The sequence below is a fragment of the Convolutriloba macropyga genome, chromosome 10 (assembly GCF_964194025.1).
Source record: "Convolutriloba macropyga chromosome 10, txConMacr16.3, whole genome shotgun sequence".
In the NCBI taxonomy this organism is placed as follows: Eukaryota; Metazoa; Xenacoelomorpha; order Acoela; family Convolutidae; genus Convolutriloba; species Convolutriloba macropyga.
This window is the reverse complement of record NC_134477.1, coordinates 672,574-700,373: the sequence shown is the minus strand read 5'-3', so window position 1 is coordinate 700,373 and position 27,800 is coordinate 672,574. Positions and strand designations below refer to the sequence as shown.

Sequence of the window (27,800 nt, the reverse complement as noted above, 5' to 3'; positions counted from 1 at the left end):
GGCCCAAAAGACTGTAGCAACATCAACTGCTGAAGCAGAATTTAACTCTGTTGTTGAGGCGAGTAAAGAAGTCATCCACATAAGTGGAATCCTAGAGGACTTAGGAATTTTCTGTAAACTACCTCTGAAAATTTTTGTCATTAATCAGGCTTGTATTGCATTAAGTAAACATTCTATGCATCATGGAAAAACTGAACATTTTGCCATAAAACTGCACTTTGTGCCAGAACTGGTAGAAAAACAGAAACTTGAACTGTCATATTTGACTACAGAAAACATGCCTGCAGATATTTTGACAAAATCGCTTGGAATAAGAAAACACTCACATTTTCGTACATATCTTCTTGGTGAAGCCTAGCTCGAAAGGAGGGGTTTCAGCATGACTCCGAAAGTTAAGAGTGAGAAAGCACATGAACTAATTTCGAGCTAATTTCACACATCCAGATCAAGCTTTGGCGGGTAATTTACACTACTTATATGAGCTGATTTACTACGTATATTTGACACCCATAATCAGACAACACTTAATTGATATTCAAAACAGCTGCGTTATCTGCGTGCCCCTCTAACCTCACCAATAAGAGGTACGTTCAAGTGGAGATCTGTATGATCAAAAGAATTTCTATCTATAGCATAAAATCAAAAACATAATTGTACAGGAAGCTTTTATTTGAATGTGGAAGGATTGAATCAATCCCATGAGCTCACAATTGGGGGAGATTTAACTGAGGCTTTCTAAACGAAAAATTGAATCTTATTAGTATATCATCTTTTCCTTAGTGTTTATCAGTAATTTGGTGTAGACATTTTTTTTGGTAATGCTCCTCCATCACTTGTTCAAAATAGAGTACATTCAATCTCTTTGCGGAGGGTGATTTCCCTTTTTCCGAAAGCTGCAACGCAATGAAACGGAAAAAAATAACAGTTTCTTTTTAAAAAAATCTAATTTTCTCAGTAAAAAATAATAAATTGTGTTCGAGATACCAGATAAAGAATTGCATCAAACATACCGGGTTAAGATAAACACAGTTTGTTTGATACTGACTGCTGAGCATGTTTGATCCAAGGCGAGCATTTTCCAAGGTGAGATTCTAAGGAGAATTTCAGCAGTTCAAACTGTTCAGTTTTACTCTGTTCACACAGCGTCTCAAGCTGTAAAATCAACTTCAAATTTTGGAAATTATTTACATAAAATGAAAAAAAGTTTATATACTGTAATTGTGGAAAGTACAAAGCTGGAATATGGTTGCTGTAACTGTGTGCCATTGCCGTTATTTGTAGACTATAGTGACAAAATTCCGACAATTATCCAAAATTGCCAAAATTTAAGTATTGTAGATAAATGTGACCCAGTTATTCACTTTTGTTTGATTTTGAACTAGTTTTATCTACTTTCATTGTTGCCCACATTCGCTGATAAAGCTCATCTTAAAACATATTGATGCGGATAATGCATAAAAATTTATTCGGTCAAATTTTTGGTTTGGCGATATATTGTTTCGACGTTGTTATCTATGAATTTTCAAGAACTCCTGGCCAACATTTCGCAATATTGTCGTGCCACCATTTTTGCGACAATTTTCACCATTTCTATGTCATTTCGTGGTTACGTATAAACCAGCGTTTGAACGTGACAGAAATTTTTGCACTCGCTTATTTTCATGATCTTAATACATGTGTGCGAAAAACAGCGATCATGCTCAGCATTTTTACCCAGTACCATTTGGTATCAGTCGTGTAATGAATTTGATTTAGGTGTACGATTGCAAAACCAGGATGGGGCCAAGCCTGACTGGACAGAAAAATGGAATGAACCAGACTTTTATATCTCAATAGTAAAGCTCTGAATCTAAAATGAAACAGAACATTTTGTTCGGTGCGGATTTGTCTAATGAGGAAAGCATTTGTCTGGATTCGACTATATCAAATTAACTTTCTCTAAAAGTAAATGCCAATTAAAGCTGATGTTTTGTTTTATAAAGGAAAATATTACGAAAGGTATTGTATTTATTGCAGCAAGCTTTGCATCATGCAAATTTTTTAAATGTAATTTGTGATAGTTGATATAATTATTCTAAGAGCTCATCAACGCCTATTTCAATTTCTATCTCACCCTCCAATACCAGTGAAACTTCTAGATAATGATCATTAAAATGTCTTTGCTCTCCATATCAGCAGTGTGACTTCCCGGACCCGAGTGTCATAGACTTTCAGTACTGAATCAGTATATTCCAATAGTAAGTCAACGATTCAGTACTAAATCAGAGTGACCGGAGGGTATTTTGTTAGCCGAGTATGTGCGGTATAAACTCAGAAAGCCTTAGCACATAAAATTAGCTGGAAAACAGTCTCAAAGAAACTATTTAAATGTTATTGGAACATTTTTCTTAGATAATACTTCCGAAGTATGTTAATAGCAAGTCAATTAATAACAATTTGATTATTACATTGCCAATAGCGTTTTTCATCAAAAACCATTAGAAATGAGTCGATCAAAGCTGATTCCCATAATGCGCAGACTAAAATCAGAATAAAGGCGCATCCTGTACATAGTTTTTTTTTGAAAAAAGGTCATCATGTTAAGAGAAAATTCAGAATTTTATTATGAATTTTACCATGAAATGACTAATAAGTGGCATGATCAGAACTCTTGGCAGAGTAAAAATCATAATGGAATTACTATGATTCAGTGCTGAAATGTTATGTGGCTCAGATCCGGCTTCATGCTGTATTTCGGTTCTTGTTCATAATTATGTCAAAAACTAGAGGTGGTCGCTGATTTCTGTCAATATGAATATGAGGTTAGATTCCGAATTCAGCTATGCTGGAAAATAAACGTAGACTAAATATGCAACTGTTTACCAATTGGTTAACTGTAATAATAAGCAAATAAAACCCTACTTGCATATTTTTACATATTGTTCATACAAGGCTATCATAAAACAAAACAATAATTTCATCAATTTACAAAAATACCGTACTAATATTCTGGACTGCCGATAGAAATTTGATTAAAATGGTATCAAAATTGCTAAACATTTTGCTGTTTTTTGCTGGTGAGTTTTGAGGGCTCCATTTGACTGATTTAGTTAGTTGGTTGTAAATTAAATTTATATCTTTTTTTTGTACAGGTCTCCTGCTGATCTGGGGTGAGTGAGGTGAAAACCCATATTTTCACTTTAAAAGCAGCAAAAACATTTTGCAGTTGAGTTAAATTAGTGGTGAGTCAAGATTTTCAAATTTTACCAATCCTTATGACAAGTGGAATTTCCCAAGCTTTGCGATGAAGCAAACTCAATTACTAGAAATTATTAGTAGATTACGATTTTCTAACGTGACCTTGGCGTTGAAAGCACTTGCAAAACAATCAGCTGCCTGAAAACACCTCTAAATTGCAGTTGCCGTTTGATAGCTTTTCTTTTTCTTGTCTTTTAATTTCTTAATTTTCATTTTAGACAGTGATTTTTTGTTTCAGGACAAGAAGAGGTCCCTGTTTTGAAATCTAGTTAGTATATTTTACAAGGTGGTCTATCTTGTATTTTTTGCAAAAATTTTTGAAAGAGATGATATTATATTGGTTATTTTTTAGGATAAAACTAAAATGTTTACTCAATTGCCTCCATGATGAGTAACAACTAATAACAACAAAAATTCATCTCTTTTATAAAATAAGACAATACATGGACTACAGTCGAAAGGCCGCTAAAGAAACAGTTAGAAGTTTTTGGTAACGTTCTTTCTTAAATTTTCCATCCCCTGATTTGCTCAAATTGTGAAATGAAGTTTTAATAAACTTTTTTTTCTGTAGTTTTGATTTTCTGAAACGTTGATAATAACAATTTGATGATTTTAGATTGCTGGTTTACTACCGCCGGAGCATTGAACGATACCCATCTCTCTTGCGGAAAAAATACGACGAAGGAACACAATGATGAATTACAAAAATCTGGTATACCATCATGATTTTTTTTATATAATCCCCAATCCAGAATGGATGAGTATCTTCTAAGAATGTGAATGATTCTGACAGATTCTTACAAGGTGATGCACTTTCTAGTAAAGATAACTGCCAGATTCAAAGAAAATTACCATTTTTGATTCAAGAGTTCTCCACTATTATCATTTTTCTTCCAGATACCGACAAGATAACTAATTTTCTGCCAGATTCCCACAATAAAACCATTTGTATGCCCGATTTTTGCATGCTAACTTTCTTCCGTCAACATTGCACAAGATAGCACTTTCCGGGTGATATTCCGATCAGCTGAAAGTTCTCAAAACGGGTTCTTCGTTAGTTTTTTACGTGAGCTATTTGCCCATTTAATAAATTCACTTCAACAATATAACGCTGGTTGATCTTGTGTTGTAAATTTGCGATAATCACTTCAGACTTATCGTCATAGCTGAAAAACAGAATTGGGAAAAATTATTTAGTTAATTATTCAATTTTTCATCATGATACACAACAAATACTCCGAGTACTCTAGGTGCACAATAAACACCTAAAATGTTGAAGAGTAAATCTCATCATATAAAGAAAATTTTCATCAACCACTGTTTGAGGTTTACTAAAATTTTTTTATGCTCTTGAATGCTGTGAACCAAATGAAATGCAGCTAAACCCATTTCTTTTAATTTTATCAGAATCCTGCAAGATAATCGTTTTTGTGTTAGAATATAGCAAGATTGTCATTCCTCTGTCAGATTCTGCAAGGTGTTTTCTGACGGCTTCTAGAAGATCAACCGTGCTCTGACAGGATCTCGCATTATTTTCTATTTTTTGGTAAAATTTTAGAAGTTAACTATCTATCTGTCAGAAACTGGTCACATTCACGCAAGATAGCGTTCCAGTCTCGACTAGCGATGATATTTTATTGACATCGACATACGTAAATTTCATGTTTCTTTCCGTTGCGCCGAAAATGATGTTTCCAAATAGGCAGATGAAAGTTTCAAGAGAAAATAGTATTGATTTAGTACAAAAAAAAGAAAATCGGTGGTTGAATAATAAAAAAACTAACATTGAGTTCTTAATTTTTTCACTCTCTTTAATAGTGGTTATCAATCATACAAAATGTTTTTGAAAGCTAAAAAGAAGGTCGACAAACAACTGATATTTTTAAGTAGTTGTGACAAAAATTTTAAAGTGACGACAAAAATAAGAGACTGAGCAAGATATCAGAAAGATGTTCTTCGCGCCAATCAAACGGCAGAAAAGCAACTTGCTGGGAAATAATTACCAAATTGTCGAAAAAAAACCACTTATATTTGAAAAACGGTCTGCTAAACGGTGCCTTACAACCTTTAGAAAGCTTAACTTTATTCGAATTTGTATAAATTGAGCATAATTATGTTGTAAAAAATGAGCGTTCCGACTTGCAGCTTTCAAACATTTCTAGACAAACTAATAAAAAACAAATTGTATATTTTGAATCCAATGAGGCTCAAAGTTATTGTAGCAGAATCAACGGATTGATTTTTTTTTGCTCAGAGGTGATAAATATATGTTACAATTTTTTTTCATCGACGATTGGCAAAAACATTTTGCAGCAAACTGCTCGTGGAATGTTTTTAGTTCTTTCTTCAAAAACAGCAAGTAATATTTTTCTTTTTCTTTCGTTTCAGAAGAAAAACAATGCGAAGATTAAATTTATTATAATGTTTTCTTGATATTTAATGAGTGGAGGCTGTTCTGCTTTTCTTCTAGAGAGTGACTTTTCCAAGATGTTTATCGCATATTGTTTGCCATTAATTTCGAGGATATTACTGTTTTCTCTAGCTGATTACGAAAACCATTTTTGCTGCCTGTTGACTTCAATGTATTTTTGCCACTTGGAGGTCAAACTGAAAAAGATTTGACCTCCAACGAACGTTCAAAATATATTTTTAATACATTTCTACTGGAAATTAATTATAATGTGAGGTTGTTGTTCAATGTTGTGATTGACAATTCTTTTTCTGTATATAAGCGGAAGTTTTATCAGCAATTCAGTCGGATTTTGTTATATGTAGGATGAATACATTAACTTCAGACGATTTGAAATAATGGTCTGCTAAAATAGATGCCAGTTAATTGCCAAACTCATTGATTTCAACGAATTTCTTTAGGGACAACATGTCATCTGCTGCAGAGATATTGGAAATTTGTAATGTCTAAAAATGGAATTCTGTAAAAGAAAATTGAATAAGTCTTGGAACTTTGATGCTCAACATCATTTATGTATAATATGTTCATACTTGAATTTTGAAACAGACTTAACAGCAATATTTTGGCGCCCAGAATTTATGTTAATACAAGGTCACCTAGAAAAAAATAGAGACAACAAAAGGTCATCACAATTTTCAACTTCGAAAACGTCGTTTGATTTAAAAATTCTTACAAGTTGAAACTTTTATAATGAGCAACAATATAAAACAGAAAGCCTATCCGAAAAAAAAGTTTTGCTCTGAATTCGAGAAGGCCACAAGGAGTTGTTTTCTAAAACTCACATTGAGTTGTTTTCTGTATTTCAGACATTTATTGTGTACCTATTGAACATGTGTGCAAAGAAAACTGCAGTTGTGAATCATGTCTCGACCGTGACAATCCAAACTTCAAATGTAAGTATAATGTATACCCTGTATATATATATATATATATATATATATATATATATATATAAAATTTTATTTTATATATATATATATATATATATATATATGTGTGTGTGTGCGTGTGTGTGTGTTTGTGTGTATGTATATCGGCAAGCAAAGAACACTGCTGAATATCTATGATCTCTGCTAACCAATTCAAGTTGTTTAGCACAGAGCACATAGATGTACTGAAAAATGAGAAAAACGTAGTGAGTTTGTTTAATTGTCTACTCAATTAGAAAACCCTTTCACCAAAGAAAAGTAATAACTGGGAATTGTCGTAAACCACTGTTTTTTCAATAATTTTTGCACTTGATATTTTATTTGAGGGTTGTTGCAAAATATTTTTATCAAATATGTCTTTGAATACTTTTCATAACAATTTAACAGAGGATTGTATGAAAACACCCTATCAGCAACATATGCCAACGATAATTTTATACTTTGTTTTCTTCTTGGATTGGTAAGAATTCATGGATCACTCAGGGATTTCCGATTCATAATGGGCCAAATATTTTTTTTACTATTTACGAAGACTAAATGCACACTATCATTGCCAATAGTGTCAAATATTCACTTCAACTGATTTTGTGTTGATCTTTCCTAATAAAATAGACTTTTGAAGGGACAATAAAAAAACATGCAAAACCATTCCGTATTGGGAAGCTTTGTGCTTAAAAAAAGTTTCAACTCCAATCTTCGGCTTGATCATGAGCGAACAGATAGTGTGGTCACAGCTGGCCATATCTGGACAAATGTATGCAGCACCTAAATGTCAGGGTTAACAATGCGTCAAATGAGATTGAGAGACACGCGAGAACAAATTAGGAAGCATATGAAGAATTAGCCTTCCCAAATAAGAAGAGATAATCGAATTAAACACAATTCTCAATGAAAAGATTATTTTAGAGCCTTTTAGGACTTTAGGGTTAGAGCATTGCAGACTTTAGGGTTAGAGCATTGCAGCGGTGATGATGTCGCTCGCTTAAATTGCGCTTTTGACCGCTAAACTGCTAAATGCTATAGCTATTCAGCAAACACTTAACTTATCAATCTTTTAAATTGTTTCTTTTTTCTGTTAAAACAACACCAACCCATTGATTCCTAACTGCAAAGGGGCATCTAATAGCTAACTACATTGAGTATTTATTGAGTTTCCAAGCATTGTGAGCGACCGTAATTAACGTTTTTTAGACAAAATTATTGCTTCCTTTTTTTGGATTATTTAACTTTATCTCGATTATCAAAAACTGCTGTGGATTGATGGAGCAGAGCACAAGAGTTGAACTGGATGGCAAGATGTTGGAGCTCATCAACGCTGTGGAGGATAAGAACACAAGACATGCCAACAGGGAACTGGCAGTAAGATTTAAAGAAAAATCGGAATTAGACGAAAAAAGGTTTGCTAAACTTGAAAATCTTACGCGGGACATAAATGAAAGACTCCGGGAACAAGAACGGTATTCAAGTAAAGACTCTGTTATAATAAAAAACCCTCCTTTTGATGCACGCGATTCGACAATCTTTTTGTAAATATTCAAAAATTTTTTAAGGAATTTTTGAAAGTTGATGTTTATGAGTCGGAGCTAAAAGCCTACCATATTCTTCCCTCTCGCAGTGAGTTGCCTGATAATTTGATGCCTCCAGTCATTATCAAATTCATCAAATTTGCGCAAAAGGATCATGTTTATAAGCAACGCAAACTTCTTCGTGCTGATGCAAAAAATAACTTCTATCCAAAAAACCACTTGAATGGAAAATTTATATACATTAATGAAAGACTGCCACCAATAGAGACGTTGATCAAAAGACTATGTGAAGAAATGGGCTATATAACTTCATCCTATAAGTGCAATATTTCTGTACTATGCTGTGATAACATGGATCCAACGGGAAATAAAAAAACATTTGTGCAAGTAAGAAATATTGATGATATATACAAGTTGCAAAAACCTGTCATCAGAAACTGCTTTGTGAATAATGTTGAATCACGTAATGCTACATCAACTAGTGCTAACCCATTCAAACGCAATTTTAAAGCTGCTAACATGTCTTCGGAAACCCAAGTCGATAAAATTATGATATTATCTGCAAATAAATCTGATATGCAGAAAAAAGCAATCTCATACGCTAGCGTTATGTAAACGATGCCTAATCCAGTGCTAAACTTTTTGTTCGTGACTGACTTGATGAATTTTAAATAAGAAACTTTTTGTTTGAGGTTCTTTAGAGCTTTTTTTGCCAACAATTTTCGTAAAAACTAATCCCAATACACCAAAACTAGAGCTAGTAGTGCAACTGGATGTGATTTTACGCAGAAGGTTGTTCAATTAGTTAGCTCTATTTTTTCCTACCCCCTGGTTTTCCCCTCCTAAATTTCTTTTCTAAAGATCTTTTTTTTCTCTCTCAAAAAATGCAAAACCTATTTAGCCGGAAGTGATTTTTCTCTGACGGCCAAATAGGCTTTTTTTTACGCTTCGATTGGAAATTTAAACAAAATCTTTTGCAACTGGAAGCGATTCTACGCTGAAAGTTGAAAACATAGGAAGAAAAGAATTAAAGTGTGCCAATATTATTATATTGGAACTCCACTGCACAAAAAACATTAACAAGAACAGATCCGAGTTTAAAGTTCTAAAATTGGCATGCAGGCTGGATGTGATTCTACTCAGAAGGCTGAAATGTCAATTTGCTTCCGCTATTATTTTTTTAAATCTGCGAACAGAACGATCTAACTCGACTCTTTGCTTAGTAGACGATGACTTAGAACTTCCTTTTTTGACGCCATTTTAGGAATTCTCTTTTAAAATAATATATTTTAAAAAAAATTCAATTTTATTAATCAAAAATTAGTTTGCAAAAAATCATATCTTAGAAAAACAGCAGTTAGGTCAAATCAACGTGAAATGGAGAAACTGTTATACTTGCAAAACATTCGCTCACTAGGAGCCAATTTTGATGAACTCAATATCGAGCTTGAAAACTTAAATATTAAGCCTCAATTTTTAATTGTAACAGAAACATGGCTGCGTGAGTATTCAAACCTCAACATCTTCTGCCAAGACAGGTGGAAGTCTATTGAGACATGCAATCGAAAATCTGAAAGGGGTGGCGGTGTGGCAGTCCTTAGTACGGAACAAAACTATATTACTACCATCAAAAAAACTAGTCACCAAAATTTACAGATTTTAACTGTTAAAGCAAATATTCCAAAATGGAAAAAAATTCTTATTACTGTAATTTATAAAGCACCAAAAATGAACGCTTTTGAGTTTGTTGACACTCTTATGAACCATTTATTTGAAATCCAAGAAGAAAGCAATACTAAGCATATTGTCTGTGGTGATTTTAACATAGACATCGCTGGTGAGTCAGACCGAAAACAAAATCTTTTACAGAATCTACAGGCTTTAGGATTTGAGCTTGCGAACAACCCTACAGATTTTACGAGAGTGTCACAATCAAGCCAATCAACAATTGACCTAGTTTTTTCAAATTTTACCGTTCAAACACATGTTCATAATTCGTCAGCGAGTGATCATTTTGGTGTCATCATAGAATCAAGATCAATCAGCACAAAGAAAGACAGCGAAAAAAAGAGTTTCATTTCGCGAAATTGGAAAAAACTAGAAAAAATAGAAACAAAACTCCTATTAAATAACAAAATTCGAGAAAAAATTGAAATTGACCCGTTCCCAAAAAATATACTCACTAGCATGGAGATGTTAGAAAATTTACTAAGATTATTGGAAAAAGTACTCGAGGAAATAATACCTCAAAAAAACATAAAACCACAAAGTGGAGGGAAGCGATGGATAACTAATGAAGTGAAAAACCAGTGCTCTAAGAAGATCAAGCTTTGGAAAAAATTTTTAGATGATAAATCTGAAGAGACCAAAGAAAAATTCAGAAGGCAGCGCAACAAATGTAAAGAATTGGTTCGCAGATCAAAGAAAGAATTTTACTCAAAAATTTTCTGTAAAGAAAATGACAAAAACAACAAAAAGTTCTTTCAGTTTATTAAAAATTTGACAAACGGAAAGAGCTTAGGCCTTAACCATGATCCATCAAAAGATATATCTGCAACAATGCTCAATGATTTTTTTGTTGAAATAGGACCAAACTTGGCAAAAAAATTCAAAAACAACTTTGAAATTTCTAGCATACCCAGGAATGAGAAATCACTATTTCTAAGCAAAACAGACAAACTAGAAGTATTTAATGAACACAAACATTTGAACAACAAGAAAAGTCTAGATACTTTTGGACTATCAAATTTTTTTCTTAAGATTGCGTCACCAACAATTTCAGAACAGCTTAGTCAAATTTTCAACAAATGCATCGAGGAAGAATGTTTCCCAGATTTACTTAAAATTGGAGTAGTGATACCCATTCATAAGGAGGGACCAAAGAATGAAGCCGGAAATTATCGACCAATCTCCTTACTACCAGTTGTGGGCAAACTCTTTGAAAAACTGTTGCACAAAAGAATTTTAGATTTTCTTATAAAGCATAAGGTATTGTCAGGGAGGCAGTTGGGTTTTCTAAGTAAGCGTTCAACGGTCGACGCAATAATCGAAACTTTTGAAGCATTACTTGAACGTAAACAACAGCATAAACCGTTCCAGTGCACGTTACTTGATTTATCAAAGGCCTTCGACACGGTTGATCATCAATTGCTCTTAGCTAAATGTGAAAGATATGGTCTCAGAGGTAAAGTAGGACGGTTACTATGTTCTTTTCTCTCCAACCGTAAGCAATTTGTGCAGTTCTCCGACAACTCATCAAATATGAGACACATTACACATGGTGTACCCCAGGGATCCGTCCTAGGACCTCTTCTCTTTCTTTTGTACATCAATGATCTTCCGACGATTGTCAAAAATTGTGAAATTACCTTATTTACAGACGACACAAAGACTTTTGGGGATTATAATGAAAACAGTCATCTAGTGGAGCTAAATAAAATCTCGGAATGGATGAGAAACAACAAACTTACACTGAACGAAGCTAAAACACAGTTCATGTTGGTTGGAAAAAAAGCTGAACAATCAGACTATTTAACCTGGAATAACACTGAAATTCAAGCCAAAACAGTTGTGAAATATCTTGGCGTCCTCATTGACTATCGAATTGACTTCAGAGAACATGTAAATTTTATCGAAAAACAATGCGCAAAATTCATAACTATTTTATATCAAACACGCAAATTTCTAGACAAAAACCTTCTAGTTAAAATTTTTAAACAATATGTTCAACCTCGTTACCAATACGGAATATTAATTTATGGAACCACAACCAAGTCGATCTTAACAAAGTTACAAAGACAACAAAATTTTTTTCTCAGAATAGTCTTTCAATTAAAGAAATCAGACGAGGTTCGCACGACAAGAAAAAAGCACGCAATAGCCTCAATTTTTGAACTACACGTATATGAAGTATTTAAGTTACTGGTTTCAATCCTACGCAGAACCCATCCACATGAATCAGTCAACAGGTTCTTAGAAATACGTGAAGTTGAAAAGTCATTAAATGATACAAAGAGACTAAAAAGTTTACCTACCATTCATAAACTTACTAAGCAAAACAGAAAACGGTTATCAGTCAGAGTTCGCTTACTATACAACGTTCTGGCACAGTTTGACGAAACAATAATAAGAAAAGCAATTGATTGTGAGCAGCAAAAGTTGAATGATTTTCTTCATAAAGTTAGGGACAACTACATTTTAGACTCGGAAGTTTTTAATAATTTGTTTTGGTAATTGGTTCATTTAACTGGGTTCATTGACGTTTTTCACTAGCATTAGAACAAGTATTTGCAATTGACGATTTTTTTTTCAAAAAATACAAAGTCAAGGGAAAAATATGGGAAAAGAAGCTCTAAAGCGGCCCCTCACACAGGCTTTCAGCCTTTTGGAGCTCGCGCGGTATACATGAATGATGACTGTATTCTTTGTATATCGCAAACGAATTTGTTATAAATCAGCAGAACTTTTCAAGACGTACAAACCTGAATCAATTCTGAAGCATTGCATCTCTCGAATATGTTATTTTTTTGTCTATGTTTAGCTTTTCTTCATTATGATTAAATTGAGGTCACAGTGTACGTTCATGCGAAGTTTATCTTGTTTAGTCTGAAAATGAGTCATCCGCCAAAGTAAAGTCTGAGCAGCATGAGTTCATACATTTATTGCTTACAACTGGTTAAAACTGTTGTAGTGTAAACGCATTTTTATTCTTATGCTAGGTTGCAATAGCAAAGTTTGCAATAACTTCCCTGAGATTGATGTCACTGATAATCATAGCTGAATCGGTCTGGAATCTTTTGGTATGTTAGGGTGGCCAGTAAATTGTTCATGTCACAGTTTACACTGGCAAGTCTTGGTTTTTTAGTAAAGTTTACTGCATGAAAGAAAAATACGTTCGGCCTAACTCCCGTCAAAAAGTTTCCCGTCATTTGTGATTCGAACTTGCGCAGGCATACTCGCAACATTTAAAATACGTATGAATTCGAAACCACTAAGCTAAATGGGTTTTTTGGTAACATGCCAACAAACTACCTTATTTATAAATTGTTTGTATATTACTATAGTAAATACCAGTTATAAGCTACACAATTATGATAATGTTCTGCTCAGACTTCTCAGACATTATTATGTTGTGATATGGGTACTTTTCAGACTATGCAGGATATGTTTAGCCAGGACGAACTCTTTGATCTCAATATAATCATTTTGACGAAAAACTGGAGATGCAATGTTTCACAACAGATTTTATTTTTTACTATTGAAATATACTAGTTTAGCGCCGAAATAATCTGAGACTCATTTTCCGTTAGGGCATAAACCGAATTAAAAATTCTTGATTAAAGTATTACTTCTAACTGTTCCTCCGAGCGAATCAATTTCGAGTACCTGAAAAAAACATTAACTAACTCTCACACGCTTTCTACGGTAAACGGCTGGTTGTTAAATTGAATTAACCAACAAAAGTCGAAATCAACAGGAACGAACTTGCAAGAAACTCACAACTTAGTCATTCGACTTGCAAGTTCTTACAAGTTTTCCAATCGACTTGTAAATTCTTACAAGTTATTCACCTTTTGCAAGAAACATGCAAGTTGTTACATGTTAACCATTATTTCTCCACTCGGTTGATTACACAACAGTAATAGTGGATTGATTGATATCAAAAAATAAGAAGCGAAGAAAACTTTTACTACTTTCATCCAGTATTTTCTGTTTGGTCACACAACTCATTCAGATATGAAATTTCTTCTTTATTTCATCAAAAAGCGTGCCCTTCATAAGCAAGAATTGACCGCTGTTGTCAATGAACATTCGTCTATTGGTTCTTTCAACCATTTTCTGTTCATTTCAATAATGTTGAGTTTACTGCACGAGATGCCGTGATACATTGTCTTCAAGAGTTTTTCCAGCAACTGAAGTGTATTTTCCTCTGATTGTAAATAATAAACAGAATCTGCTCAATTGAATCGTTTTCTGTCATTATCTTGCATTTTGCCAATAGAAGAGGTGTTTTACGTGTGCCAGGTTGAACTGTTGCTATCAAATAAGTTTCGCCACAATTTCTCAAAATTGTTTGTGGTTGTGCGCTCAAGTCTATTTGGAAATCAATGTTCGTTGTTTGAGAGCCGCTTGCTGATTTGTCTTTAGTTGCCCATTTTCTGAATGAGGGAGGATATCGCTGGTCAGATTCCAGTGAAGAAATATCAGCGGCTCCTCTTTTCTGAGGTTCATAGAGTACAAAGACGCAATAATTTGCAGTGTTGAAATGTAGTCAATATGTTTATTGCCTGCTTTATTTGAGTTTTCGATCATTGTCTGAGGTTTACTTTCGCAGTGAGTCAGTTCAAACATTGAATCAAGTTTCAACAACGAAAAAAATTTGCATGCGTCGTCCAGAGAGTGAGAAGGTTGTATAATCTAGTAAAATTTGCTTCTGCTTCGTCAAAACGGTTCTAAACTCAAGCTCAGAAGCTTTTTTTTAACCAGGAGCCGAACCCGATTTAATATTTTAGGCCATTGGGGTAAGTTCTGTGTTTTGAGTTGTGGGCTACGAAAGCAAATTTTAAAGATCTGTTTCAGGTAATCGGAAGACAAAAGCTCGTCAGAACCACGAAACTGTAGAAAAACCTGCAACACAGTTAATATGATTAGCTGCAGTTGCGGGAGGTGTTTTGTTAAGCTTCGAGAGACTCTATTTTGTAACATTTGCCAAGGTTTCTTGGGATTTTCTGACCGATCATCTTCGAAAACCATTATTTTAAGAATTCCAGATAAATCCACTCCATTTGAAAGTATTTGGGTTTTATATGGCCAGAATTGAATATGAACTCCAAATGTTTCTGTGAAAATTGCTGTTGGTTCATCCATATTGCGAAGCAACTAGCTGTTAATAGAAAAGTTGTATCTCTCCCATATAGGATCCAAACTCAAACAGACGACCAATCTCAACCTCATCATTAAAAAAGTACAACATATTGTCCACTATTTGGTTAGTGTGAGGCGTAGATTGTAATTTAGTCCCCGATCTGAAAATGCAAGTTGAAAACCTCTATCACTTCGTCTATGTCGTTTAAACTAGAGGTCTCAGAGTTCAGAGGTTTCGTCTCTTCTGCTTTGACTAAATATTCGTTTACAATTTGCGAATTTTCAATGTAAAATTGTACAAATTTCGATGTAAAATTGTACAAATTTCGATGTAAAATTGTACAAATTTCGATTCGGTTTTTCGTCTGACTTTAATGTTGATGTCGATGGCTCATCGAAATTTTCTTGCGAATCAAGAATTCTTGACCAGGTTGTTGTTGTTTATGAAATTTCCGCCATTGGTAATAGTTAACCGTAGATTTTGCTTTCGTTAATTTAGCAGTTTGCAAAAAATCATCTTCATAATGCAAATTTTTTCTGCATGTTGAAAAGTTTGTCAGAAGCGACCAAGCGCAGTTTTAGATCTCGGCTTATGAAGAGACCATGCTGGACCAAACAGTAGTGTGAAAAAACTATGCTCCACTTATAATTCCCATAAATGTACGTCAACTCAGTTGAGGTATTCGAATTGATGTCTCTCGACCCAAGAACTGGCGACGGAATTACACTCAAATCATGTTTGTGGGCTGAACCAAATCTTGACCCTATTTTTAGCTAGACCAAGGGTGTTCTAGCTCCTATTGAAAAATTTACCTTCACATTCAAAAACGACTGGTCCAAATAATCTAGTCAAAAGATTTAGCCGTCCAAATCTACCTAAAAAATAAAAATTATTTATATAATATTTAAAAAATAATATTTAAATAAATATATGCAGCAAGAAATCTTTTTAGATTCAACTCAACTTAAAAAAAACGACTCCGAACTAAACTTGCTTTTGTCCATATGATGATTTTTAGAGCTGAACGAACTAATTCCAATCAGCCAAAGAGGATTGCAATTCTGCCTTCCTGGGTCACCTGATTCAAATTAAGGATACACTTTTCCAAATTCAAAATCGCAACTGCCACAGAAATTGCTTCGCCTATTGCAACACTTGTTTCGTGTTTTTAATAGTTGCTTGGGCGTACATAGAGAAAAAAAGATTTCATAACCATTAATAATCCAAAAATGCAATGCTCAACCTATTAAAAGAAATTGTTCGACGCATGACCCCGCTCGACCTCATTTTGTTATGAAAAGACCCTGGCTGGATCCATGAAAATATTTTGACTCGACTTGAACTAAATCCTGAAGCATAAAATAATAGTCAATATTGGACGTCCCCGCTAGTGTTATCGTACCTTTTCATAGACGAAGGTTTAAATTTTGTGGGATCTGAGCTGGCAAAATTATTACATCTCGTGCCAATTGACCAATAAATCTTTTCATTTGGTCCAACTAAATTCACTCAAATTTAAATTTTTGTTATCTCAAAATTAACTGTGTTATGTTGGACTGCTGCTTTCAAATGCACAGATAATTATCCTCTGAAAAATCGGGAGCACCTTTTTTATCAGGAGAAATCTGCCACTGTTGGCTGACTACCATATAAAATAAAAAATGGTTTGAAAGAAAAGAAAAAAGACAGTGACTCTACTGATGAAAAGACCATAAGTATACCAAGTAAATAAAGTTAGAAAATTACCACCACTTCATATTTATCACTCTTTTCACATGGTTGACCTCTCAAATTGAAATAGGTGAACTGAAAAGATACACCAAAAATGAACAGAATTAATTCTGGGGTTAAAAATAACATCAAGGCTAGTCTTACGTTTACTGCAGGTTTATGAACATCATCTATAAAAATATGAGTGTAGATGAGCGGATTAGGCTGAAAATTATGCGGAAAGATTAAAATGAAAACTGGTGAAGAGTTTAATTTTGAGGTTGTGATTTGGAGAGAGGGGAGTCAGATGGGAATGAATTTGGATGTGGATATGGAATGTGTGTGTCTAAGGAGAAGGAGTGTGATGGGAAGACTGACTGTTTCGATGGGAGAGATGAACACTTCAAATGTCCAGGTTCACTCAAATTAAACAGGTTGAGGTCATACCAACCAAAATGACCTGATCAGAACACCATTGAGCGCATCAAGGGTCTAGAAAAATTACTTTGTTTTGAAAATCTTCAACAGCGTCAATGAATGAAGAATGGTCTGAAAATTATCTGATCAGTGGCGACTTTGGTCTGGAACATTGGGATCAGGGTTGTTTTTTTTTAATATGGTACCCCAACATGTAAATGACAGAAAAATAAAATGAAGAAAATAAAGAAAATATATTACGCTCAATGATTACGCGCTGTGTGTACAAATTCTTTGTTGAAGCGAACCAGCTCTGAGGTGTATGATAAATGATATGATTTACATTGCTTCTGATAAATGAGAAAGAAAACGTTAAAAATGCAAATGTATGATGAAGTGGTTTTCTCCCATCTTAAATGCTCGACTGGATGACGCTTGATGAGAATCAAACTGAAAGAATCAATGACTCTCCGAAAAGTAACTATAATCAGGTTCTTCATCCGAACAATGGATAATATGCTAACAAAATGTTTATGAAAAAAATTAGAAAAATGGTTACAGTCAATATTGCAAAAAATCGGGGTGCTCCAACGTACCTTACCTTTTTCAGCGTTAGCGAACTAACTGATAATATTTACTCAAGTCAACGAAACAAAATTTGAAACGACACCGTCTTAAAGCTTAGTGCATTATTTGATATGTTGATCTGGAAATTAAAGAAAAAAAACTTTCATTTTGTTAGAAGCTAATCTTTTAAAACCAACGGGAATTTCAGGAGTCTCACTAGTGTTTGAAAGTAAAATCTTCGTCAAAAATTTTCTCAGACTGAGCTACACATTATAAGAATGGGCCTTTTTGCGTTAGGCTAGGAAAAAAAAAAACATTTGTCGTCTCCATCGTGAAAAAGCTCGGTTATACTCAGACTTGCTTTTGAAAAGTTTGTTATTATACAATTAAGGCATCTTTGAGATCCAAATTTCTCTTAGAAGCCAGAAAAGCTGAAAATGATTTAAAATCAGGTTTTTTTAAAGGTATTAATCTCTTAATTATTAAAAAATATACCAGGTTATTTTACAGTCTCTTTTCTTTGGCCAGATTTTGTCTCAAAATAAAAAGCAGGAGTTTCTTTAAAAAATTCACACAAAAAAGCAGGAGTTTAAAAAAATCACACAGACAAAAGTAGTTGCTGAAAGTGTTGACTTTATTACAGTAGTCGAATGCGGCCCAAACCTGAAACTGAGCTTCAATTGTTACAAAACTTACGTCAAAGAATCTTCAGTTGAAATTTTTTCTCAATATCAGGAAAAATGTTTGTTGTTCTCAAAAGCAGTAAAAGTGTTTGAGAGTCAGTTGAAAAGTTTCACTAGTCATGAGAACAGAAAACTTTAATTGTTGGTAGATAAACTTGTTTTCATAATTCTATATTTTTATAGCTGTTATAAAATGATACGGTATCTTTATGAACGATGTGATGTCACATGTAACTTACCAATCAGTTGGTTGAGTAGTAGGTCGATTTTTCTATTGTTTTGCAGTAATCAAAATGGTAAGTAAAAATCGTGCAAATTTTTAACTACGGTAACTTTTCGTTTCAGATCTATTTTTCTTCGAACAATTTTGTAACTCTGTTCGTTGTGGCACTTCTTTTCCAATCTTCTTTTGCACAAAATTTTGTGTTCAGTTTTGATAATTTTACGATGATATTTCCTTTAAAAAACTTATGATCCGGAAACAGATACATCTGAGAAACAGTATTGAGTAACTACTAACGGTTTCTATTTGTAGGGAATTTTGTTGCTACAAAACAGCTTTTTCTTAGAGTTACCAAAAAATTCCAATGAGTTGAAACGCTTTCAACATTTTTGTCTAAGTTAGTTGCCTAAATTGTTGCCTAACATTGTTGCCTAAATGATTTTTTTCATTTATTTTTGAGCCTTTGTTATGTAAGAGTTTGGTATTTTTTCTGATTTTCTAATTCAAGTTGTTTTCAAATACTTGTCTCTCATGATTTGAAGTCAAGACTTTTCAGAATTTTTCTGTGTGGTTACAGCAGGTATTATTGTTTCGAAATGGCTGTTTCTCTCCGTTTTCATCGAGCCCTCTCCATAAGTCCGCAGGCTAGGTTTTCAATTTAGCGGAAGCAGGAACCTCTTCTCAAACCTTAATAAAAGAATAGATTAAGAATATCATATTTCAGTTTAGATAGTATCAAAAATATTTAAAATTTAAAGGGAGATTTTTTTCAGAGCAATATGAGCTAATATTTGAGAAAAATTTTCAATGGTAATAAAGTGGTAAAAACGCATACATTCACAGCGAGAAAAGGAAAATTATTTTAAAAGGTGATTGAATAGTTATTACGAACATAAAACAAATCTTCATAAAAATCAGGAGGTTCACTTACTGGCACCCAAACTCGTGCCTAGAAATATTAACCGGAATAAACGTAAAATATAAAAATTTTTACTATGACCATTTAAAATTTATACGAACACTCTTATCCAAATACACGCTTTAACCAACATTATATCTTATATAGATGTAGAAGTTATAGAAAACATGAATCATTGCATTAAAATTTGAACCTCATAAGAGCATTTTTGATAGAATGCAAGTTCGAGCCATGGTGCAATTAATATTAATATTAATCAAAATTAATTTCTTATCGATATTTTATGACGAAATGCGCCATCAAAGCCAACACTTCGCTGCGGTTTTCCAAATATTTTCAATATATCAAGATAATGCTTTTCTTCAGAAAATATTTTTAGTTTGAGTGAATGAAAAAAGACTGTTTGTTTAGGTGTTAAGGATAGACAACATTGCCCGGGTAAGTTATTTGTTCTTAATCTCAGGTCTGTTGATCTTCCTTTTTTTTCCATTCAAGGTTTGCTGAATACAAAAGAAAACTCATCAATTAGGGAGTGGCAGGGGTGGGATGCATAACTACGTACGGGCAGAAGTGAGGTGTGGAAGGGGTAGGAAAATATAAAATATTAACCTGCAATTATTTAAACAATTTTTTTATCGTATTTCGATTAGGTTTTCGCTCAATTTTTTAGGTTTTAAATTCTGAAACTTTGTCCCATGAAGTATGCTTTAATAAAATGAAATGTTAAAATGTTTCTCATTTTGGGCAGTAAATCAAGGTTTCTGTTTTGTTTTAAATCAAGCTTGAAGTGGCAGTTTTCATTGCCCCAAGAAAACTTTTCCGAAAAATTTAGGTGAAAATGACTAACTGGAGCACGAAATGCATTGAAGTCCGCTATTAGAAACCAATCACTAAAAATCAAGGTTCCGGCTGTAAAATTTCACCCGATTTGTTTGATGTTCAACCAATTCTTGATGGATTTTCTGGCCAAATTTGTAAAAGTCATTGTCATGGTGATTGCAGATCCCTACCTGTCCGAGTGGGGTGAACCCCATGGAGAGCCTGGCTGTGATATGTTCTGTGGCAGTGAAAAGGCATGGGGAGACAAGAGACCAGTCTACTACCAGGACAGGCTCTGTATAGCACATGAGTTCAATGTCACTCTGGACACTTGTGTACAGATACAAGATCAGGAGAGGGCTAAGGAGTTCTGCTTCCCTGGCGCAGAGTACACCAGAAGGAAACCTTGTCCTGTTAATCATTGCTGTATGTTAAATTTCCACTTCTTGAAGTAGGCTACTTTGTCGATTCCGGCTCAAAATGACCTCTGATTAGAATCAATCTCGCTCAAGTTTTTTGTCACCATCTTATCAGAATGAAGTGACCTCAAAAAATTAGTTTTTTGTTCAAAATAATTTCCTACAAATTTGATGACAATTAAAACACGTTTTAAAACACGTCTTAAGCTAGGCGTAGGACTCTATCCTACAAACAGTTTTGTAGGGGAAAAGTTTGAAAAACAGAAACCTTGAAAAGAGTATCCGGTCATTCTTTGTCTTTTTCTCAGGAGATGATACTTTTTTGAATAAAAAATTTTCCATTGTATGATTTAAAAGGATTATCTTATTTAAAAAGATGACCACATGAGAGTCATACAGAATTAACGAACATAAAGAAAACAGGGCACTCACTAAATTGCAATTGCATTTGAAGTTCTGACCCCACTCATCATTTTAGATTTAGTTGTCTTCTAAAGAATGACAGAAATTTTTCAAACACTATAATTTTCTTCGAAAAAAAATTGTGTGTGAACAAATCAGCTCAAACCATTAAAGAAAGGAAAGGAGAGGGGAAAAACCGCAAAGATAAGAAAAACAAATTTATATTTGTTAAAAAAACAAAAAACCAATTAAATAGTTTTAAGTCAAGAAGAACATTAGTTATCAACATAATTCCTAAAACAAGTCCATTGCTAACTCTACAGGAAGTCATTGAGATCTTTTCTTATCCACACTTTGTCTTACGATCGGTCGAAGGAAGACAATAACTGTCAAAAAATGCTAAAAATCAGATTACAATTCATTAAAAAATAACAGCTAATAACTCATCAAAAAACTTATGATGAATTGATTCAGCGTTCAGCTCTAATGAGACCCGTCTCCAGTGTTAATGGTAAAACACACAAACTATGCAAATATTCCAAATAAAAAAGTTTTTATCAAAGCTATTTCCGGGCTGACCATCCAGAGTATTCCAGTACTGAACCAGTGTAAATACATAGACTGTATATAGTACCCTTGTGCAGATTCTGTTCATGTCAAAATATAGACTGATCAATCTATATTTCAGAGTAAAATTGTTACTCTGTTTTTTACCTGATTTTGATCTGTCCATTACTATTTTGATACAATTATCTGTCTAATTAACATTTTTGTATACCTCTTGTCAGCCTAAAACCATTCTGTTCTGAACCTGTTTGAGCTCTGATTGTCAGCCTAAAATACATTTTTTTTCTGTTTCAGCGCCGATTGTCGGTCACACCACAGGCATATTCACACCATTCTGCATCACACCTCAGTCATATTCACACCATTCTGCATCACACCACAGGCATATTCACACCATTCTGCATCACACCACAGGCAAATTCACACCACTCTGCATCACACCACAGGCATATTCACACCATTCTGCATCACACCACAGGCATATTCACACCATTCAGCATCACAGCACAGGCATATCCACACCATTCTGCATAACACCACAGGCATATCTACACCATTCTGCATCACACCACAGGCATATCCCACCACACACACATGCACACACACACATGCACACACATTCACACACACATGCACATGCACACACATTCACACACACATACACATGCAAAAACTGCACACGCAAAAAAGCAGATACACACACGGGCGCACGCAAGGTTAAAAATAATGTATTTTAGGCTGACAACATTTGCTAATTGAAAACACGATGTAAAAGAAGTAAATATACATCGAAAAGATTAAACACAGGGGCAAATACAAGATTTGCAAATTACAATGGGCGAACATAGAACTTTGAAAATTTGCAAAATGGCATCAATTGCAACAAACATAGCATTAATTGCAAACTACAACAATAATAGAAGTTAATTACAGCAATGGCGAATAGAAGTAAACTTAAAGCCAAACTTCAAAAGCAACATATGCAATAATGATGACAACAAATCAAATGAGCTATTAAAAATGTGAAAACAAAAGAAAAAAGTTCAAGCATACCCGGCAGATTGCCGGAAAATAGCCGCCGTTGCATCCCATAACAATATCAATAAAATAGATTTTTGTACAAAAATACTTTTAACTTGCGATCATTTTATTGTCATTACGTAGTGGAGCATTAGGATGCTAAAACTTACAAGATTACACGCACAATGTTTAACAAGCCGTGAAATTAGTTAAAGCGAAAAAAATACTCGTTCACTGAAAAAAAAAGAAAAATAGGAGCGCTACAAAAGTCGACTGAGAAGATGAAAGCGGATATTAATCACAGATTTAAGATTGATTGGGTAACAAGTTAGGATTGACCTTGTCCCTTGTCCATTCTGGGCACTTCACCACTCCCCCCACCTTAATTCACCCCCCCCCTACCTTATTTCATCCCCACAACCCCCACTACAATTAATTCACCCCCACGACTTCACCCCCTTTGAACACACCTTTTTAAGTGACCCGAGATATCGTAAGCACACCTGTAAAGTGACCCGGGACATCGTGAATACACGTGTAAAGTGACCCGGGACATCGTGAATACACCTCGCCGATTGAGTGTGCAAAAGTGACCCGGGAAATCGTGAATACACCTGTAAAGTGACCCGGGATATCGTGAATACACCTGTAAAGTGACCCAGGACATCGTAAATCCACCTGTAAAGTGACCCGGGACATCGTGAATACACCTCGCCGATTGAGTGTGCAAAAGTGACCAGGGAAATCGTGAATACACCTGTAAAGTGACCCGGGATATCGTGAATACACCTGTAAAGTGACCCAGGACATCGTAAATCCACCTGTAAAGTGACCCGGGACATCGTGAATACACCTCGCCGATTGAGTGTGCAAAAGTGACCAGGGAAATCGTGAATACACCTGTAAAGTGACCCGGGATATCGTGAATACACCTGTAAAGTGACCCAGGACATCGTAAATCCACCTGTAAAGTTATCCGGGACATCGTAAGTACACCTGTAAAGTGACCCGGAAGGTTGAGAATATACCTGCTCTGGTTGCGAACGCACCCCGAATGCTCCCCGAACGCACCCCGAACGCTCCCCGAACGCACCCCGAACGCGCCCCAGACGGATCCCGAAATATCCAGTATCAGTGAAAGTAGCAGTATGCACACGGTATGTAGTGCGTATGTAGTACGTATGTAGCTGTTTTAACTGGTAACGTGTCGTTACAGCGAAATGCATGCATTCTGCATGAATTTTGCATGCTTTTCTGACATGCTCACCATATTTCAATATTTTCGAAAATTTCAATGCGCTGTTTTTACTCTGAAATTACTCTGAACAGTCTGAATAGTTGTTCTGTTTTTTTTCTGGGCATAATGACCAACTTTTTTGATGTAAATAAGCTGTTTCAGTATTGGTTTTGCAAGATAATATGGAGATACTCAGGTTCAGTACTGAAAAACTCTGGATGGTCAGCCCGGGTTATAACCACAGCCAGGAAACTATTAATTTAAGCATTGAGCCAAATATTAAGATTAGATTTTAATTTTTTGTTTAAATTAAAAAATATGGAATCTGTTTTTATTTAGACCGAGCTACAAGCTGACAAATGTGATTAAAATGGGGGTCGGTGTTCAAAACATATAGCCGAGTTAAATAAGAAGAAAAAACAGGCAAATTCTCAATTAATTTTACTAAGAAACGGAAGTACTATTAGCCCTCTTTAGATTTTGATTAGATTGTGTCCATTTTTTTTGTTTTGTAGCTCCAGCAATTGTGGAAGTCTGCTACAGGACGTAATTGTTGCATATTTGATGAAAATCGGCGGGAATATTGACTGAACATAATGTTTAATTATTCTTGGTAAAATTTTATTCTCGGTAATTACATCATGGGCATTGGATTCTCTTTCTTGCACTTCTAAGAAAATGAACAGATTTAAACGAATAAAAATTCGAGAAATACGGGGTGCTGTGTTGGATAAATCGTCCTCAGAAAATTTCACTCAGATAATTGGGCTCGGGGCAGTGAATTTGTTCTCTTCTAAAGCGCTGAGGGTACCATTTTTGTTTTTTTCCGGAAGAGTAATTTTTTTAGTGATTACTGCAGTTAGAACACGAACTGGAAGAGGACCTGGGGACCAAGGCTCGAAGTCGGGTGATTATTTGTTCAAAGTGGGTTATGATGAAGATCACTCCTGTACACTTGGATGGCTGGACAATGAGAACGAAAATGAACGGGATAAAGGGGAGTGAGTAACTTCACAGGTTTTCACAGCATTTTTTGTATTTCCCGATATCGTTGAAATTAAGTGCCAAAAAATGCTTAACCAAATTGCGTCCTTTGTGTGTTCTTTCCAACAACGTTTTCCAGTAAAAGCAGAAAATATTGAAAATTTCTGTGAGATGCTACTGAGTGTACTTTGGTCTCAAAACAGTGCTGAAGCTTGAAAACAGATTTCGAACAGCACTGAACCAGATAAATCTAAGCGTATTTGAGGCTTTCTTCACTTGACAGATTGACGGCATTGAGATCAAAAATCTGTTTCATCTCATCTGAGCATAATAACCTGTGCCTGGTTGTCCTCTGTGACGAAGTAGCAACAGCCTGTTCATCCACTGTAACTTCCCGAATGTTTCTTTGAAAGTCTCTTTAACGAGATCAAAGCAAGTTTTCAAATTTGAAAGGAAGATTTTTTTTGACGATTACATGGGCAGAGGAAGGCAAGGCATTAATTACGCATGTACAGATGAAAGCTAGGCGGTACCCAGAGGTTGGTGACAGAGTAAATTAGCGCTGAATCACCCAATAGGCATCAATTTGTTATTGTCACAATTTAAAATGGTTAGTCTTGATTTTTGAGTAAAATTTACTGCATGAAAAACAAATTGCTCAGCGTAATTCCTGCCAAAAAGGTTTGTTTTATATGCGATTCGAACTTCCGCGTGGGTACTTGTACGTGAGTGTGTGTTCTACCATAGTAATTACCAGTTATGATCTAAAAAAGTATTCTGCTCAGACCGATTTTTAGGAAATGAGTAAGTTTCAGGCTACATGGGATAAATTTAGCCTGGTCCAACTCAGTGACATCACAATAATCATAATGAAAAATAACTGCACATAAAAAACTCAAAATATTCTGGAGATGCAATGTTTCAAAACTGAATTAAATTTTTACTCTTGAAATGTGCTGGTTCAGAAACGAGCTGAAATGCTCTAAGACTCAAATGCGGTTAACTATTATTCATGTGCAGATAAAGCTAGACAGTACTTACGCGTAAACAGAAAAAAAGCCAGACTATAATTACTAATGCTCATCGTGAGTCGTTCGAGTGTTACTTTTGTCAAGTAGAAAACCAGTCAAAATAAACGTATGCTAAGAAATTGATCAGAATTGCTAATGCATGAGCAAATGAGTCACTCTGGAAAAAGTTCATTAACTTCTAAAACCTGGCATGATTAGAAAAAGGGTCAGCCAGAAAGGCAGAAAATTTTTTTTATGATTCAGAACTGATATAGTATGACACCGAGCCCCGGGTCCTAACTGTTTAATAGCCTCGAAGGGATATTGAGAATATTTTTGTCTGATTATTTATCTTTGTTCAATTCGTCGTCTTCCTCGGTTCTGTTACGACCCGTTGATAACGCGCCATCAAATTAAAAGGGTGATTTATTTTTCCAATTTCTAACGCTCCGCATTTGTTTTTTAATGCCTGACGTCATTTGTTACTTTGTTGGCTGAGTTTCTGGGTCGCGCCTCACCATTTTCTCGGGGTCTTTTTTTTCGGGGTCTCAAGGTCCTTTTCAGAGCTAATGTGAATCAAATTTTACACCCTCTCTTTTTCAAAACCAATTTAATTTTGTCCTGCACTGCCAAAATTTTTGTTTGATCACATTCCTGCAAGAATTGTTTTTTTTTGTGATTTTGTCTTAAAGTTAACTGGCAATTTCCTTAATTATCGTTTCGTTAACATTTAATTAAAGTTTTTATTTTTCCTGCTTTAGACTGGACGAGTACACTTTGGATGTTGCATGCGACCATATAGCTCTGAAGCTTGATGGATCACAGCCACTCTTTCCTTATATAGAAGTATCTCACCCTGGTCATACAGATGGATGGAAATACCAAACAGTAAGCATGGCTATAAATACGTGTTGTGTGTCTGGAGTGGAATTATATTAAATTAGTTTTTTTTGCACTTCTGCATCACAATTAAAACTTTTTGCGGCAGTTTATCTGCGTTTTTGGAACTTTTTGTTAGTAAAAAAAACGCGAGTTACCTGGATATCAAGCAGGATCTTGGAAATGTTACGGTGGTCCTCGGAAGATCCAAGGTCTTGCGTGGAATTGGGCGGATGTGGTGGGTTCATGCACTGCGTATATGTATTCAAAATGTTTCTTCGCAAATTCTGAAACATTCCCCCGCGCATGGCATTGAATAATTACGTTGCAAAAGCTATATTTGGTCGAGAAACTTCCTCGAGTTTTGAATGTTGTCCTCGACTGCTCTCAGAAAACTTTTAAACAGACTTGAATCAATGATTGCTGATTTGAGGAAAGTAGTTTTTAATAATGTCTAAAGCAATTTCTAAAAGCTTTATTGCTTCTTAGGTAACAGATTAAAAAAATGCTTGAATGATTTTGATTAAATAAGTAGAAAAATTGGTTCATAGACAAAAGCCTCATTTTTTTTATTTTGCTCCAAAAGTGTACTTTTTTCAAAACAATAGATGGTCTTTTCATCATACCCTGCTTTGTCAAACTAATACGTTTTTCGCAGCTTGCATCGTATTTACATTGAAAAAAGACAAAAATATCAAACTATTGTTTGAATCACTTAAACTTCTTAAACATTCCAATTAGAGATCACTATTGAGAATCGAAGTCGAAAATTTCTTTTTCCCTTGTTTATGACGTTTTATCGTTCCTTGAAAAGTTTTTCTCAATTACAACTTTTAGAAGACTGACCCCAATTCAAAATTCATTGGCCTTTCACAAAACTTATCGAAAGCAGATACTACAATAGTATTAGTATCGGC

The 27,800-nt window shown here is 34.6% G+C and overlaps 1 protein-coding gene across 1 annotated transcript in view; it reads left to right on the top strand.

Moving 5' to 3' along the window:
• Positions 1-2,920: 2,920 nt before the first annotated feature.
• LOC142348372 (uncharacterized) overlaps positions 2,921-27,800 on the top strand; it is a 31,411-nt gene continuing 6,531 nt past the window's right edge. Inside the window, exons 1-10 of the mRNA XM_075399695.1 lie at positions 2,921-3,056; positions 3,132-3,149; positions 3,476-3,505; positions 3,854-3,949; positions 6,514-6,600; positions 17,018-17,152; positions 19,958-19,984; positions 20,549-20,791; positions 24,858-25,011; positions 26,766-26,892. Coding sequence (XP_075255810.1) covers positions 3,017-3,056; positions 3,132-3,149; positions 3,476-3,505; positions 3,854-3,949; positions 6,514-6,600; positions 17,018-17,152; positions 19,958-19,984; positions 20,549-20,791; positions 24,858-25,011; positions 26,766-26,892 — 957 coding nt within the window. The 5' untranslated portion in view covers positions 2,921-3,016. The remainder of the gene's footprint in view (positions 3,057-3,131; positions 3,150-3,475; positions 3,506-3,853; positions 3,950-6,513; positions 6,601-17,017; positions 17,153-19,957; positions 19,985-20,548; positions 20,792-24,857; positions 25,012-26,765; positions 26,893-27,800) is intronic.